The sequence below is a fragment of the Perca flavescens genome, chromosome 7, assembly GCF_004354835.1.
Source record: "Perca flavescens isolate YP-PL-M2 chromosome 7, PFLA_1.0, whole genome shotgun sequence".
Classification (NCBI taxonomy): Eukaryota; Metazoa; Chordata; class Actinopteri; order Perciformes; family Percidae; genus Perca; species Perca flavescens.
The window spans coordinates 7,024,433-7,038,074 of NC_041337.1; the positions used below are offsets into that span (position 1 = coordinate 7,024,433).

The 13,642-nt window shown below is 40.3% G+C and overlaps 2 protein-coding genes across 8 annotated transcripts in view; both read left to right on the forward strand.

Annotated features, from left to right (window-relative positions):
- The window catches only part of src (v-src avian sarcoma (Schmidt-Ruppin A-2) viral oncogene homolog), a 42,794-nt gene extending 40,405 nt beyond the window's left edge, over window positions 1-2,389 (forward strand). For all 4 annotated transcript variants that reach the window (XM_028582247.1, XM_028582249.1, XM_028582250.1 and 1 more), the window contains one exon: window positions 903-2,389. In XM_028582247.1, the coding sequence (XP_028438048.1) occupies window positions 903-1,111 (209 nt within the window). In that variant the 3' untranslated portion in view covers window positions 1,112-2,389. The remainder of the gene's footprint in view (window positions 1-902) is intronic.
- A 3,229-nt stretch (window positions 2,390-5,618) lies between these two features.
- The window catches only part of mical1 (microtubule associated monooxygenase, calponin and LIM domain containing 1), a 28,151-nt gene continuing 20,127 nt past the window's right edge, over window positions 5,619-13,642 (forward strand). The window contains exons 1-9 of one of the 4 annotated variants that reach the window (XM_028583299.1): window positions 5,625-5,783; window positions 6,426-6,561; window positions 6,712-6,783; window positions 9,514-9,822; window positions 10,965-11,172; window positions 12,027-12,134; window positions 12,268-12,363; window positions 12,524-12,679; window positions 13,359-13,459. In XM_028583299.1, coding sequence (XP_028439100.1) covers window positions 9,565-9,822; window positions 10,965-11,172; window positions 12,027-12,134; window positions 12,268-12,363; window positions 12,524-12,679; window positions 13,359-13,459 — 927 coding nt within the window. In that variant the 5' untranslated portion in view covers window positions 5,625-5,783; window positions 6,426-6,561; window positions 6,712-6,783; window positions 9,514-9,564. Of the gene's footprint in view, window positions 5,784-6,425; window positions 6,562-6,711; window positions 6,784-9,513; window positions 9,823-10,964; window positions 11,173-12,026; window positions 12,135-12,267; window positions 12,364-12,523; window positions 12,680-13,358; window positions 13,460-13,642 lie in introns of all 4 variants that reach the window. The other 3 variants (XM_028583300.1, XM_028583297.1, XM_028583298.1) reach the window with 3 other exon arrangements.

The following is a 13,642-nucleotide window of genomic DNA, read 5'->3' on the forward strand; positions in this document are numbered from 1 at the left end:
CACCAGTCCAACAGCATCAAGATTCATGACTCGGAGTCTATAGGCCTATGTCACACTTCCTGCTTCCGGAACGCGGAGTAGGGAATCAGAACTTCCGGTCAACAGTCCCTTTCTCCATAAGGCTTTAGATTATCAGCCATAATCTCTAAACCATCCGAGGTAGACTGACCACGAGCTACATGGTTGTGTAACGAAAGTTTCTGCTCCTGTAGAAGCCAGAAGTCTGTATGAAATCAACCTTGTTTTAAGAAAAACATATTTTATCTGCGATCTTCTGGAGAAAAACTACACTACCCACAATCCTTAGCATGACAGCAACGTCTCTGATTGGTCCAACTCGCTGTTGCCAGCGAAACGTTTACCGTGCCCGCAAAACTGCAAACTGTACACGGTCTTGTACCTTTTGCCAATTTTTTTTGCCGTTTTCAAAATGTCCGAGCGAAGAGACTTGGTCCAGCAGTATCTATCGGGCTCCGCCATTGTAAAAAGCTAACCGGAAGAGCTGTATCCTCACTCAGAGACGTTCTTCCGGTCTTCAATTGTTGCATGACATAGGCCTATTAGTCATAAGCAGTGCCTTATGGAATCTACAGACGCGGAATTTAGCATAATATTCCACGAGAATGTTAAAATATCTTTTACCCAAGCAGAAAAACTGAATTCTGCTGATTTTGGGGCGCCCTGGTAGCTCACCTCGTTAAGTGTGCGCCCCATGTACCAAGGCTCAGTCCTTACCACAGCGGCGCTGTAAAACAAATGCCCAAAAATAATCTTAATAATCTTTTTAAAATTCAAAAGATTTGAAAAATTCAAAAGATTCCATTTGGGTCTGGTGGTCATACGCAAGCGTATGATTGAAAGTGTGATTATGTGTGACTAACATCATACCTTTGCTCTCCCAGGTATGGTGAACCGGGAGGTGTTGGACCAGGTGGAGCGGGGCTACAGGATGCCGTGCCCAGCAGAGTGCCCTGAATCCATGCATGAGCTGATGCTGACCTGCTGGAGGAAAGAGCCAGAGGAGAGGCCCACCTTTGAGTACCTGCAGGGCTTCCTGGAGGATTACTTCACCTCCACGGAGCCTCAGTACCAGCCGGGAGAGAACCTGTAACTGGGCTGCACGTGGAAATGTGCATGCGTCATGCATGTGCAAAACTGAGCATGCGCATCTAATACGGAGTGCATGGACATGGTATGTGTGAGGGTTACGTGTGTACAGTATAACGGGGCAGAAAGCCGACTGCATTCTGGGTACAGTCAGTAACTCTGAGGAGTATCAGTGGGACATCTGATCCGACCAATCTGCAAAATTTCAGTTCCTGCCTCTTTCCAAAGTCATTGTCATGCTCTCCAACGTGTCAGCAGCTCTGAGGCAATATTTGTCAAAGTAAAAGACTAAACTGTGGTATTATTTTAGGGTTTATCATACAGTACTGTGTTATTTTGTCTTGTCAGTGAAATCAACCCCCTACACACCCAAGCCGGGTTTTCTACCTTTGTAGTGTTTGTAAAGGGGGCCCTAATGATACACATTTCCCATGCACTTTTCAACACTGCAATTGACCCCAGACTATGACTATGTAAATTACTGCAGATGGGTCCAACATGGGAGTCCAGAGAATAGAAGTGTTGCCCTGCTGAAAGCACCACTTCAGGATGTCTATTTTTACTACATTTTCTTTGGGAAGCGCACATGCTCGGAGCCCGTCTTCCATTTTGCCACTCGACAAGTAACTATTTGGGACATACAATAATTTGCCAGGATATTTCGGGCTTTATTTTCGTTATTAGACCAGGATCAACTGGAATGTGTTCAGTTAAAAAGATTTTTATTTTACAGTCATGCTTCCCCTGTACAACATTTCGGCTAGCGTTTCACCACTGTGAGATTTTAGTACGAGACTAACGCCCGTGATTGTCATCGGAGTGTGTAGTCTCACGTGCCAATAGGACAAATTGGTTTATTGCTGTGACCAATATATATATACAGCTCAACTCAAAGAGGAGAAGATGCAGAGTCTGTCTCTATTTTCTAATTGTTGACTTTTCTTACAAACAAATGGCTACTGATCAGTAACAGTCATCTCAGGATGGAGATGGAGAAGACTAGAATTCTGCTGCAAGGAATTTTCATGCCAATGAAAGTCCCTTTTGTACTCTCTTCTACTGTGTAAACGTGTATTTTACTACTCTACTTTTCTTACAATGAAGTTTGAGTTGTGTAAGCAGTTCTTCTTCTTAAAAGATAATCCACTGTTTTTTGGGATCCCGCGCCTGTGTACTGTACCAACCGGCTCACCAGAGACCGGTTTCAAGGTGCCAATTTGTTTTCAAGCATTCAAATTAAAATCGGGGGAATCTTCTTGTCTCCTTTCAGTTCTAACCTTCATTAATATGCAAATTTCTATCTTTTATCAACCTCAGTATGTCCCCAATTAGTGCATCTTTGTGCACAATCGCACACTGGAGATATTCCGTTTTCTGTGCTGCTCAAATGAGCAACAAAGCGACCCTGTGCAGAGTATGGCTATGCCTTCCTTCAGCCTGCAGGAGGCAGACCAGAACGCCATTCCCATATGCATACATCATGCATAGCAAATCAATTGGCATCTTGAATCGTAATTGTAAATATCCTTATTGTATATATCACCTTTTATAATTTATTCCTTTTAAAATAACCCAATTGTTTAGTTTGCCCATTGTTCAAACGTTAACGTTTATGGTACTTTTATGGGTTGAATAACCTCTGACAATAACAATATATGTTAAAGAAACGCTTTCACATTACAAGTATGTTGTTTCTGTTCACGTATTTTTGTACATTTTCAGTATGACTTGAATTGGTGTGGAGAACTGCTCCGTATCCCCTGACTGATCATCTAGCAGCATTACTCCTTCCCATAATACAATCTGTGTGTGTGTGTGTGTGTGTGTGTGTGTGTGTGTGTGTGTGTGTGTGTGTGTGTGTGTGTGTGTGTGTGTGTGTGTGTGTGTGTGTGTGTGTGTGTGTGTGTGTGTGTGTGTGTGTTCTCGTTTAGCTATATTTGTGGGGTCCAAAAACCAGGAATACAGTATACTTGTGTGTGTGTGTGTTTTTTTTCTCGTTTAACTATATTTGTGGGGTCCAAAAACCAGGAATACAGTATACGTGTGTGTGTGTTCTCGTTTAACTATATTTGTGGGGTCCAAAAACCAGGAATACAGTATACTTGTGGGGTCCCGACAGCTTTGTGGGGCCAAAATGCTGGACCCCACAACTTTAAAGGGCTGTTTGAGGTTTAAGACTTGGTTTTAGGATTAGGGATAGAATTAGGTTATTTTTAGGATGAGAGTAAGGGTTAAGGTTAGGGTAAGGGGCTAGGGAATGCATTATGTCAATGACTGGTTCCCACATAGATAGTGAAACTGTGTGTGTGTGTGTGTGTGTGTGTGTGTGTGTGTGTGTGTGTGTGTGTGTGTGTGTGTGTGTGTGTGTGTGTGTGTGTGTGTGTGTGTGTGTGTGTGTGTGTGTGTGTTGGTTTGATTGATGTCTCCAGCTTGTTGTTCATGAAGCACTACTCATTATGATTACATAACTCCATACAGAAGAGGGGTGTGCGTGCCACCACGTTTGATCTCCGTGTAAAATCCACTGTGTCCTGTGGACATGGGTTATGTCACAATTAATGCATTTAACCTGCATGGGTGTAGTCGGGCTGTCTGGCATTGTCCCCTTCTTTGTCTCATTGGATCCTCCATGAGCAAAAAGTGCACGAAAAAGATCATATTGGATGCAGCCTTGCTCACAAGCCAAGGACATTTCCTTTCGGGTTCTGTGGGTATTCTTTCTGGCTATGCAGATATTTTTTTAAATCTGTGATATTCCTATATATATATATATATATATATATATATATATATATATATACTCTTTTCTACTGTTTCCAATGGGGATTTTCAGATTCATAGCTCTTTGTTAAATCCTACTGAATCTTGTTCAAATTTGAAAGTATGAACGTTTGAATAAAATTTGTATATTTCAGACCGTATCCTATGGTGTTTGAATCAATTTGGTCTCCATAATCAGGAACAGCTGACTGAGTTTGTATTTGAAGTGAATCAGAAGTCTGTGATCAAAGGTCATAACCAATAATTGACCTGCTTTTTACTTTCAGTTGTCCGTTGCCTCAATAAAGGTGATTGTGATCGTGAATATTGTGAACACAATTTGTTGAAAGTGGCTTTGCAATTATTACAGCATAACTCCATTTAAGTAGGAATACTATGTTGTTTTTAAATGCAGAAAGTCAATGTGTTTATAGTGATATGAACATCGGAAAAAAATCCATGAAAAAATTGTAGTCATTTTTTATCAACTGTGTAGTATTGAGACACTGCCCGTGATTGTGTCCACAGCTCATAGAACATTCTTATTTTACATACATTACATGAAATATTGTATTTATATGTACTCATGTTTGCAAATCAGATTGTAACACTGTCCTGGAAGTACTCAAATATTTTTACCCAAGTAGAAGTAGCAATACCACAAAGTATATCAGCAAAATGTACAACTACTTGTGAGGCAGACACATGTCTGTGTTATATTATTACATTATATGAATTGATTATTATTATTGATGCATTAACATTATGCGTTAACAGCTTTTTCATGGAGCTAATTTCAACTACTTTGTATAATTTGGGTAGTTTAATCTGTAGGCTTTTCGTTGGTTTTCTGTTTTTCTCTGATTACATGTTTTGTATGTAAAATCTCCATCTGCAGAGTAAACTCTAAGCATAGCTGTCACATAAAGTAAAAAATACAATATGTACCTCTGAAATGTGGAGTAGAAGTACAAAGTAGCATAAAACGGGAATAGTCAGGTAATGTACAAGTACCTCAGAACTGTTTAATCCTATTGCTGTTTGGGTTTCATCCCATCTTTACCTCAGGACTTTTCCCATGAGAATTGCTCATAGATATGATTTTGAGCTGATGAAATGTTTCGGAAGTCAGATACAATAAATTACGCATTAGTTTAGTTTGGGGTCTCCGAGACCTCATCTGTTAAACATGGTTGAATACAATGGGTTTTCGTATTGATATTATTATTGTTGTTGTTTATTTCCAAGTAGGTTTACATATACAATAAATTCACTTTGGTGTATTGGTGCATAGGTGCATAGACAAGAAACATCATTATAGACTAGAAGAAGGAAAAAAATACAATATAAATTTTAAAAATGTATAAAATGAAAATATGTACAGTACATATAGGCAGGATGTGCAGGGATATATTCCAAGGGATGTGCAAAGGTTCACAGTAATCAATAAAAAGAGTATGCGATGTACAATGTATTGTTATTATTATATATTATTATTGTCTTTTCCACATAAAGCAGTTGTGATCTGTGTGCAGTAATTATGCCACAGTCAACCAAACAAAAGGGTGTACTGAAATACTTTTTACAATTGTGTAAAAAAGAAAAAAAAATTATTATTATTGTTATTATTATATAATTGAAGAATAGATATCATTCATGTGTATCACTGACTCATACGTTATAATGCCCTCAGGACCGCCACATCATTTTTATTATATACACCCCACCTAGTCGTGACGTGCGCTGGTGCTCGCGCCGTGGCAGTTTGGTCTGGAGCCGTACCAGAAGGTCCCGGAAGAGGCTCCACTCGTGCAGCATGAGCGCGAGTCGCAGGTGAGCGAGCTACCTGTAAACAAAGAAAACAAACATGGTAACTACCCAGGCGACGCAGTTCCACGGACGCGACTTTAAAGCTGGTAATGTAACTTTTTTGCGACGCTTTTTATGATTCGACGCTGCTCATTTGACTTGGAATATATATATTTTTTTGTATCGTTCATTTTCTTTCATTGTATGGGGTGACTTTTTTTGTGTTACTTGTAATACTTAAGTTGTCTTGTAATTTCAAAAAGTTTACCGTCGGGTTTCGGTAAACCTAACGATGTGCTGATGCTTTTTGGTGATATTTAGTGTAACTTTTGTGGCTCACTCCCACTACAAAATACACGAATGAATGAATGGTGTTGATATAGCTCTATGTAAACCATATGTTCTGTGTCAACGCTCTCGTAGCTTTAAATCTGGCTGCTAGCCACTTGGTAACGTGCTGTGACTGGAACCTGCTCTTGCATAGCAAGTCACATTCAGTGCCATACCTTGCTGTTCATTTATGAGCTTCCTATCATTGTGAGGTCTTACATTTGAAAGGTTATGTTTCAATGTCACTCTACAAACCGTGGACGTCTGTTGTAACCAGATAAATGCAGGAAATTATATGTTTTTTTTTATTTTGTTTCCTTTCTTTCTCTCTCTCTCTCTCTCTCTCTCTGTCTCTCTATCTCTATCCATTCCTCTCATCCTCCCTTCTGTTTTGTTTTTTCCTTTCCCAATCCTGGCAGGATGGAGATCTGTGTTTGATCCAACATCCTGATAACACACAGCGTTGCCAGACACAGTGTGCAGAGCTTACACATGTAGCCTAATAAGGTGGGTCAATCCAATATAATCCAATTCCATGGCTACGAGGACAAATAGGTCAGTTCACCTTTTAAATCCTGGTTTATTCTGTCTCATCTTGTCTACAGCATTCCTGCTAAAACTTGTCTCTTTCGTAGGAATTGCTTAACACAAGTCAGATGATGATGATGACTGTGTGTATGTGTGTGCGCATGTGTGTGTGTCTAGCTTTGCCACAGATGACACTTCACTCAGCATGACCACCATCCACATCCACTATATTTAGCAGTGTCACAAAAGGTGACTTTAACCACGCTAATTTGTGCTTCTGTGTTTGTGCTATATCTTCTGTTTCTAACCAGCTTGAAAAGTGTGCACTAGCATCAGAACAGATTATAAATACAGCAGCAGCCTCCTTGAGAATTAGATAAAAGATGATTTTCCGAGTTATTTTTAGTTTTGACAGGTTGTCTTGTCTTCACAGGCCATTTAATTCTTGCTTTAAAATGTTCTTGCTCTGGCAGAACACAGGCTCTATAAGCAGCCTGCTAGTAGACTTTCACCTTGATTCAACATTGATTAATCATTTCAGACCAAAGGTAATACACTGTACACGACAGGAAGATTATTTACTTAGAGTGCCCACATTACAATGAATGAAAAGAGAAACCGAAGATCGGATGTTTGATGATTAACATTTGGGGACCTGGGTAGCTCACCTGGTAGAGCATGTGCATATATATATATATATATATATATATATATATATATATATATATATATATATATATATATATATATATATTATTTACTATATCTCTAGTTTACTCCTCGACGCAGCAGCCGTGGGTTCGACTCCGACCTGCGACCCTTTGCTGCATTCCATCTCTCTCTCCCCTTTCATGTCTTCAGCTGTCCTATAAAAATAAAGGCCTTAGAAATGCCCCCCCAAAAAACTTAACATTTTAAATGCCTCTGGATGCTGGATTATGTTTACCTGAGCTATAGTTTCATGTTGAAGCCTCTGTGTTGGCATAGTATCATTTGGGTCTCCACAAAGCATTGCTTGTCTTCGATTTATTGTAGATAATAACTTGTTTGAGTAATTGGAACCATACGCAGCAAAGTGAAAGGCGGTAATGCAATCAGGAAGACAGACTATTTTAATCTTTGTGTGAGGTTTGTTCAAAAGCTGTTTCATCATGGTGTTCTTTTACAGTGAATATGTCTACTACAGACACTCAGCAGTTTAAAACTATGTGGGGGAGGAATGTTGGTCTTAATAGCATCTTAAATGCAGGTACCATCTTGTTTTACAAGCACAGTCATGCACACACATGTTACAGTGGCCTGTGTCTGTAATTATAGACTGTTTCTCAGGTGGAGGGCAGAGGCTGCAGATTTACTGTAGCAGCAGAGGGTAATGATGTGAGGTGGATGTTATCACCAGGAAGTGATGTGTGTGTGACTGTTAGTTACAGGAAATGTCAGCCACAACAAACTTAACACACACTGTACTGCGTGCATGTTTCAGCATTTCATGCTGCTGCTAGAAAAGTGTTAAGATTCGGTGGATGTGTGCTGTAGGACCCTTGTGTTGTCTTCCCGTCAACCTTTTTTTCTCAACGTTTTTGACGCCTTTTTTTCACAGTTTGTTTTTGCTTTTTCCAACGTTTTAAATTGTTCAATTTTTCTTCTACACATTTTCAGCACTTATTTCTACGTCCCATATTTTCTGACATAAAACAAAAATTGAAAACGGGTCAATGTGACCCAAAGTCAACACAAGGGATAAACCGTGCTTTTATTGTTTTAGTATGATATTTACGTAAAAAGATTAGCATGCTGCCTGAGGTGCCACTAGTTCCTGAAAATAACCCACCTAAAGTAAATGTTGCACACCAAATGTTTCTAATAATGAGAAAGTTCAAATGTAATACCTTGAGAACATTCATGCTTTATGTCTTTCTAAGGTTGTGTCTAGAATTCTACTGTACTAACAACATAACTGCATGTAGCATTAGGGTTTACAAAATTCTGTTGCTCCAGAATATTTTGCACATCCGTTTGGCAAGTAAACTCTTATTTTGTCTTGCGTGCTGAATGACACGCACACGTTCGCCTCTCCCGGCGGCTAAACTCACTAACCAACATCTGAATATATTTTTCACGTTATTTATTTAAATGGAAATTCACAAGGTTCAACTGGAAACGTATTAAGGGAATTTTCACAGTTCAAGGTGTTTTCACTGATTTGTTTGACTGTTTTTTTAAGTTTTAATAAATGCAACATCATTCCAAAAGTCAATGAGTCACCGTGTTAACTAATCGCAATTTGAACATTGACCAAAATAATTGTGATTTTTTTTTTTTTTTTTTTTTTTCTTCCATAATCCAGCAGCCCTAGTTTTATAGGCCAAACCGAATCTCTGAAAATAATCCTCAGTTGCCGGCTGCCCTACTTGTGTTAGCTTTGTCTAAATAATACATGACGCTTCATTACTCTGAACTGCAGACACTTGCCATCGTGCAATATTCATTTCAACCGTATCACCCAGCCCGAGGTAACCTCTTGTTTGGTTGATGTGAAACAGTTATTCCAGTCCAGACATATGGAAAAAGTTACATTCTCACTATGTGTTTTAGCCATAGGCTTCATTTAAACTGTGTACTGAAACTAACGCACTAAACGCATCTTGAGGCAGTGTGTGAGAATGACGCATCTGCTCTGGGTTCTGTTCACATCACTCGTAAAGATAAATTAAGCCACAGAAACCACAATGAGGAAGTTAGTAATGACTAAGCAAACAAGGCGATAAAGAAGTCCTACGCATTGACATCTGGACTATAATTAGCAGAGTATTAAGAGGAGACTTCCCCTAGCACAGAAGCAAGAAGACTGGACCACCTAATGTTAACAACAAGACTTTGTAACCCCTTTGATCATTAACAGTAAACCTATCCCCTTATGGCACAGTTATTTCCTGGTAGGAAGTTCTAAAACCATTGTACAACCCCACTCTTTCACAGTTGACCAGAAACCCAGTGACCAAAGGACCGGGTCAGCCATCATCCGCCACCATGGCGAGCCAGGAGCCTGTCAATCCTTCACATGCTACATTCAATCTCTTCGTCCAAGCCCAGACTTGTAAGGATGTGAAGCACCACTTTGCTGCGCTCTGCAGGCAACTGGACATCAATCCTAAGGATTTCAGGAGCTTCTACGTCACATTAAAGGAAAGACTGAACTACTGGAAGGCCAAAGCCCTGTGGACGAAGCTGGACAAAAGGGCATCTCACCCAGATTACAAGCAAGGAAAAGCCTGCATTAAAAACAAGGTAGTGGCAACCAGTGACTCTTTTTTTTTTTTTGCTGTATTTTGGATGTGGATGTAGCTGGCTTTTTTTTTTTTCTTGTATATGCATATTTTACTTTGAGAATTTGTTTTATTAGACATACACTACACTGGCTTTGAATTAGGTTCAGTGTTGTATTTTGTATTGTGCCGTTGTGTAAATGAATTCATTTCTTGAATGTACTACATAGCCTACATGGAATTTCACCCACCACTAAAATGGTGACTTTTGACTCATGATCTGAGTGCTCTTTTTTTAATGCTTTCTGAATTCTGGTGAAACACTGAAAACCTCTTACTGTATATTAGATAATTATCTGATTTAAATATGGAGGAAGGTCTGGCAATGCAAGACTTGACCAACCTTGTCAATGGTCCTTTCAAGCTATTTTAAAATCATACAGATTGGCTCATCAAGGGGGCTACATCATTTGTGTGCTGTGATACACACAGTGTTTTAGCGTGAAGTTTAAAACCAATCAAAACAGGGGACTTTAAAGGTCCCATGGCATGAACATTTCACTTTATGAGGATTTTTAACATTAATATGCGTTCCCCCAGCCCTCCTATGGTCCCCCAGTGGCTAGAAATGGCGATAGGTGTAAACCAAACCCTGGGTATCCTGCTCTGCCTTTAAGAAAATGAAAGCTCAGATGGGCCGATCTGGAATCTTAAGGTTAAAGGTTACCTCACCTTTCTCTGCTTTGCCCGCCTAGAGAATTTGGCCCGCCGATAAGAAAGAGAGAGAGAGACGTCATGGCTTGCAAACAAGCAAAGCATGGCAGTTGGTCAAGCCACACCACCACCCTCCACCTCCTCAATAGCATTTAAAGCTACAGACACAGAATGGCACATACTAAGGAAAACTCATTGTAGAACTGGCTATAGTGGCTGTAATTCTGCACCCAGGCTGAATTTCGGGAAAGCGACTTCACATACAGTATTAGGGGACCACTAAGGTCTATATAAAAGCATCCAAAAAGCACCATGTCATGGGACCTTTAATGAAACCCGATCATCATTTTTAACTTTGCACGGACTGCCCTGCAGAGGCATACAAACAGTACTTCCTCATTCTAAGATTGGCATTATATCATCCATGCTGGCTGTCTGTCTCTCCCTAAGTGTCTTGTGTTGGGAGCTGGGCCATGCGGGCTGAGAACGGCCATCGAACTGTCCCTGCTGGGGGCTCAGGTGGTGGTGTTGGAGAAGAGAGATTCTTTCTCCAGGAACAATGTACTCCACCTGTGGCCCTTCACCATTTGTGACCTCTGCGGGCTCGGAGCCAAGAAGTTCTACGGCAGATTCTGCACTGGGTCTCTGGATCACATCTGTGAGTGACTAATGACCGAATGGACTGTCCTGTACTGTGGCCCAGGTCTGCTGCTGTTTTGCAATGCTCCCATTAGTGCTGAAATGATTATCTTATGAAAGGGTACGTTAGGTATGATTACGTTCAAAAGCACAAATGAACAAACCCACACTTGTCAGTTAAACAGACACACGACCACCAGCACACAGCAGAGGTCTCCTATAGGTGTCTTGTGCATCTGTATCAGATGCTGAAGGGTGTGACAAAGCAGTGTTATTGGAAAGTAGAACGGTAATGAAATAATATTTAGCATGTAAGTAAATAGTATGAAATGTGCTGAATAACCTTATGGCATTAACAGGGTAATTACAGGGATCTATGTGATCTACTACATCTCATAAAGTTCCTGTACTTTTTGAATCAATAGTTTTTATTAATTGTATTAATTGTGACACACTTGAAGGGGAACTTCACCAGTTTTACACATCAACACAAGACTACTGCATGTGAAAAAAGTCGTATAAAGCCTTTTGTAGCTCCTGAGGGAGATGCATTATTAGTAGTAGGAGTAGTAGTACTCTTTTGGATTTGTATCAAATCTATTAACTTTGCCAAAATCAACATTATTTGTGATAATTGATTAATACTTTGTCGATCGTCAACTAAAATGGCTTCTCAAATCTGAGATTCACTTTTGTTGTTTTCTGACACTGATAATTCAATTGTTGGTTGTTTATTTAATAAATCAGTATTGAAAATAATCATTAGTTTGGCAGCCTTAGCTCTCATTCACTTTCTGTTTGCATGACTATATGTTAAATATCTTGAATATCTCACACACACATTTCCAATTAAATATACATGTGTGTTTTCAGGCATCCGTCAGCTGCAGTTGATTCTATTGAAAGTGTCACTTCTCCTCGGGGTGGAGGTGCACACCGGAGTGGAGTTTCAGGGCTTGATTGAGCCCACAGGAGATAACGGTACTTAACATTTGCCAATCAGCTACCACTCTTCCCTGCTAGTTTTGCCCAGTACGCCATCATCCATTGTTAAATGAACCAGCAGTATGTAAAGCAGTGCAGTTATTATCAAAGTTTGATGTGTTTGTGACAGGTTGGATGGCCAAGCTGCATCCTGGGTCTCATCCTGCTACAACCTTCCAGTTTGACGTCTTCATCTCTGCTGGAGGAGGCAGGTTTGTCCCTGATGGTGAGACAAACACACATGTACCCACTCTTGAACCCCTTCTGTTCCTACTGTTGCATTCGGGATTGAACAACTGTAGTTAGACATTCCTTCCTCTGGCAGCCACATTCAACAAGTGAGCTTTCATCAGCCGTTCAGGGTTTCCTCTTTTCCAAACTTTTAGGTTTTAAACATAAGGAACTAAGAGGCAAGCTGGCTATCGGCATCACGACCAACTTCATCAACAGACACACGGCTGCGGAGGCCCAAGTAGCAGAGATCAGCGGCGTGGCCCGCATCTACAACCAGAAGTTCTTCCAAGAGCTGCTTACTGAGACGGGTAGGAATCCATACAATCCTATTCGGCTAAATGGAAGAGGACATCTCTCAATGAAACAACCGTGTGCTCTATTTTAACTAACTGTTTAAAATATTTTGGCAAGAAAGGAGGAAATCAGATGCTTTGGGTTAATTTTATTTTATACCACGGCATGCACCAAGTGAGAACATAGTCACTAACCCATAACCTTTCTAATACGCATATCAGCCCTTTTATTTTCATTTTGTTTTCCTGTCCACAACCCTCAGGCATGAAATGAACGTTCACACTGTCAGGTCGGGTTCAATGTGAAGTGTGAAAAAGGTTGTGAGGCTGTTGATCTGCGTTCCAATCTTCAGTTAATTTGCTGTGACAGCGTAAACCGTGATGAAATCCACCCTTCCTTTCTGAACTACTCTGCACCTCGATTTTGAGCAAACCTTGCAGGAATTATGTGCGTCACCTTTAAAACCCTGATTGCACCCAGTTGTATTGCTTTTTTTTTTATTCACTCTGACCTCCCTGTGTCTCCATTTGCTCCCCCGCATTCTAGTAAAACCAGCAGAAAAACACAAGTTAGCCAGCTAATGATGTGAACAAATGTTTGTTAAGTCAACCCTCCGGATTCTCTTGTTCTCTTACACCGGTCTCTCTTTCTCTCGAAGCCCACAATGCTCTCTCTCTCCATTTTCCATTCCAGATATTGATCTGGAGAACATTGTCTACTACAAAGACGACACCCACTACTTTGTCATGACTGCCAAGAAGAAGAGCTTGCTGAAGAAGGGGGTCATTAAACAGGTGAGAACAACGCATCCATTACCAAGAAAAAGTGTGACTTGTATTGGCACCGGCTGCATCTCTGGCCAGTAAAGAAAAAGAAACAAACCAGATGGATGAAACGGCCATGCAGGTGCTTCAGTGTGAAGAGATAAACTGCCAATTATCTACTCTTTCTCTGCAGCCCTTCCCCATTAGCTAAAG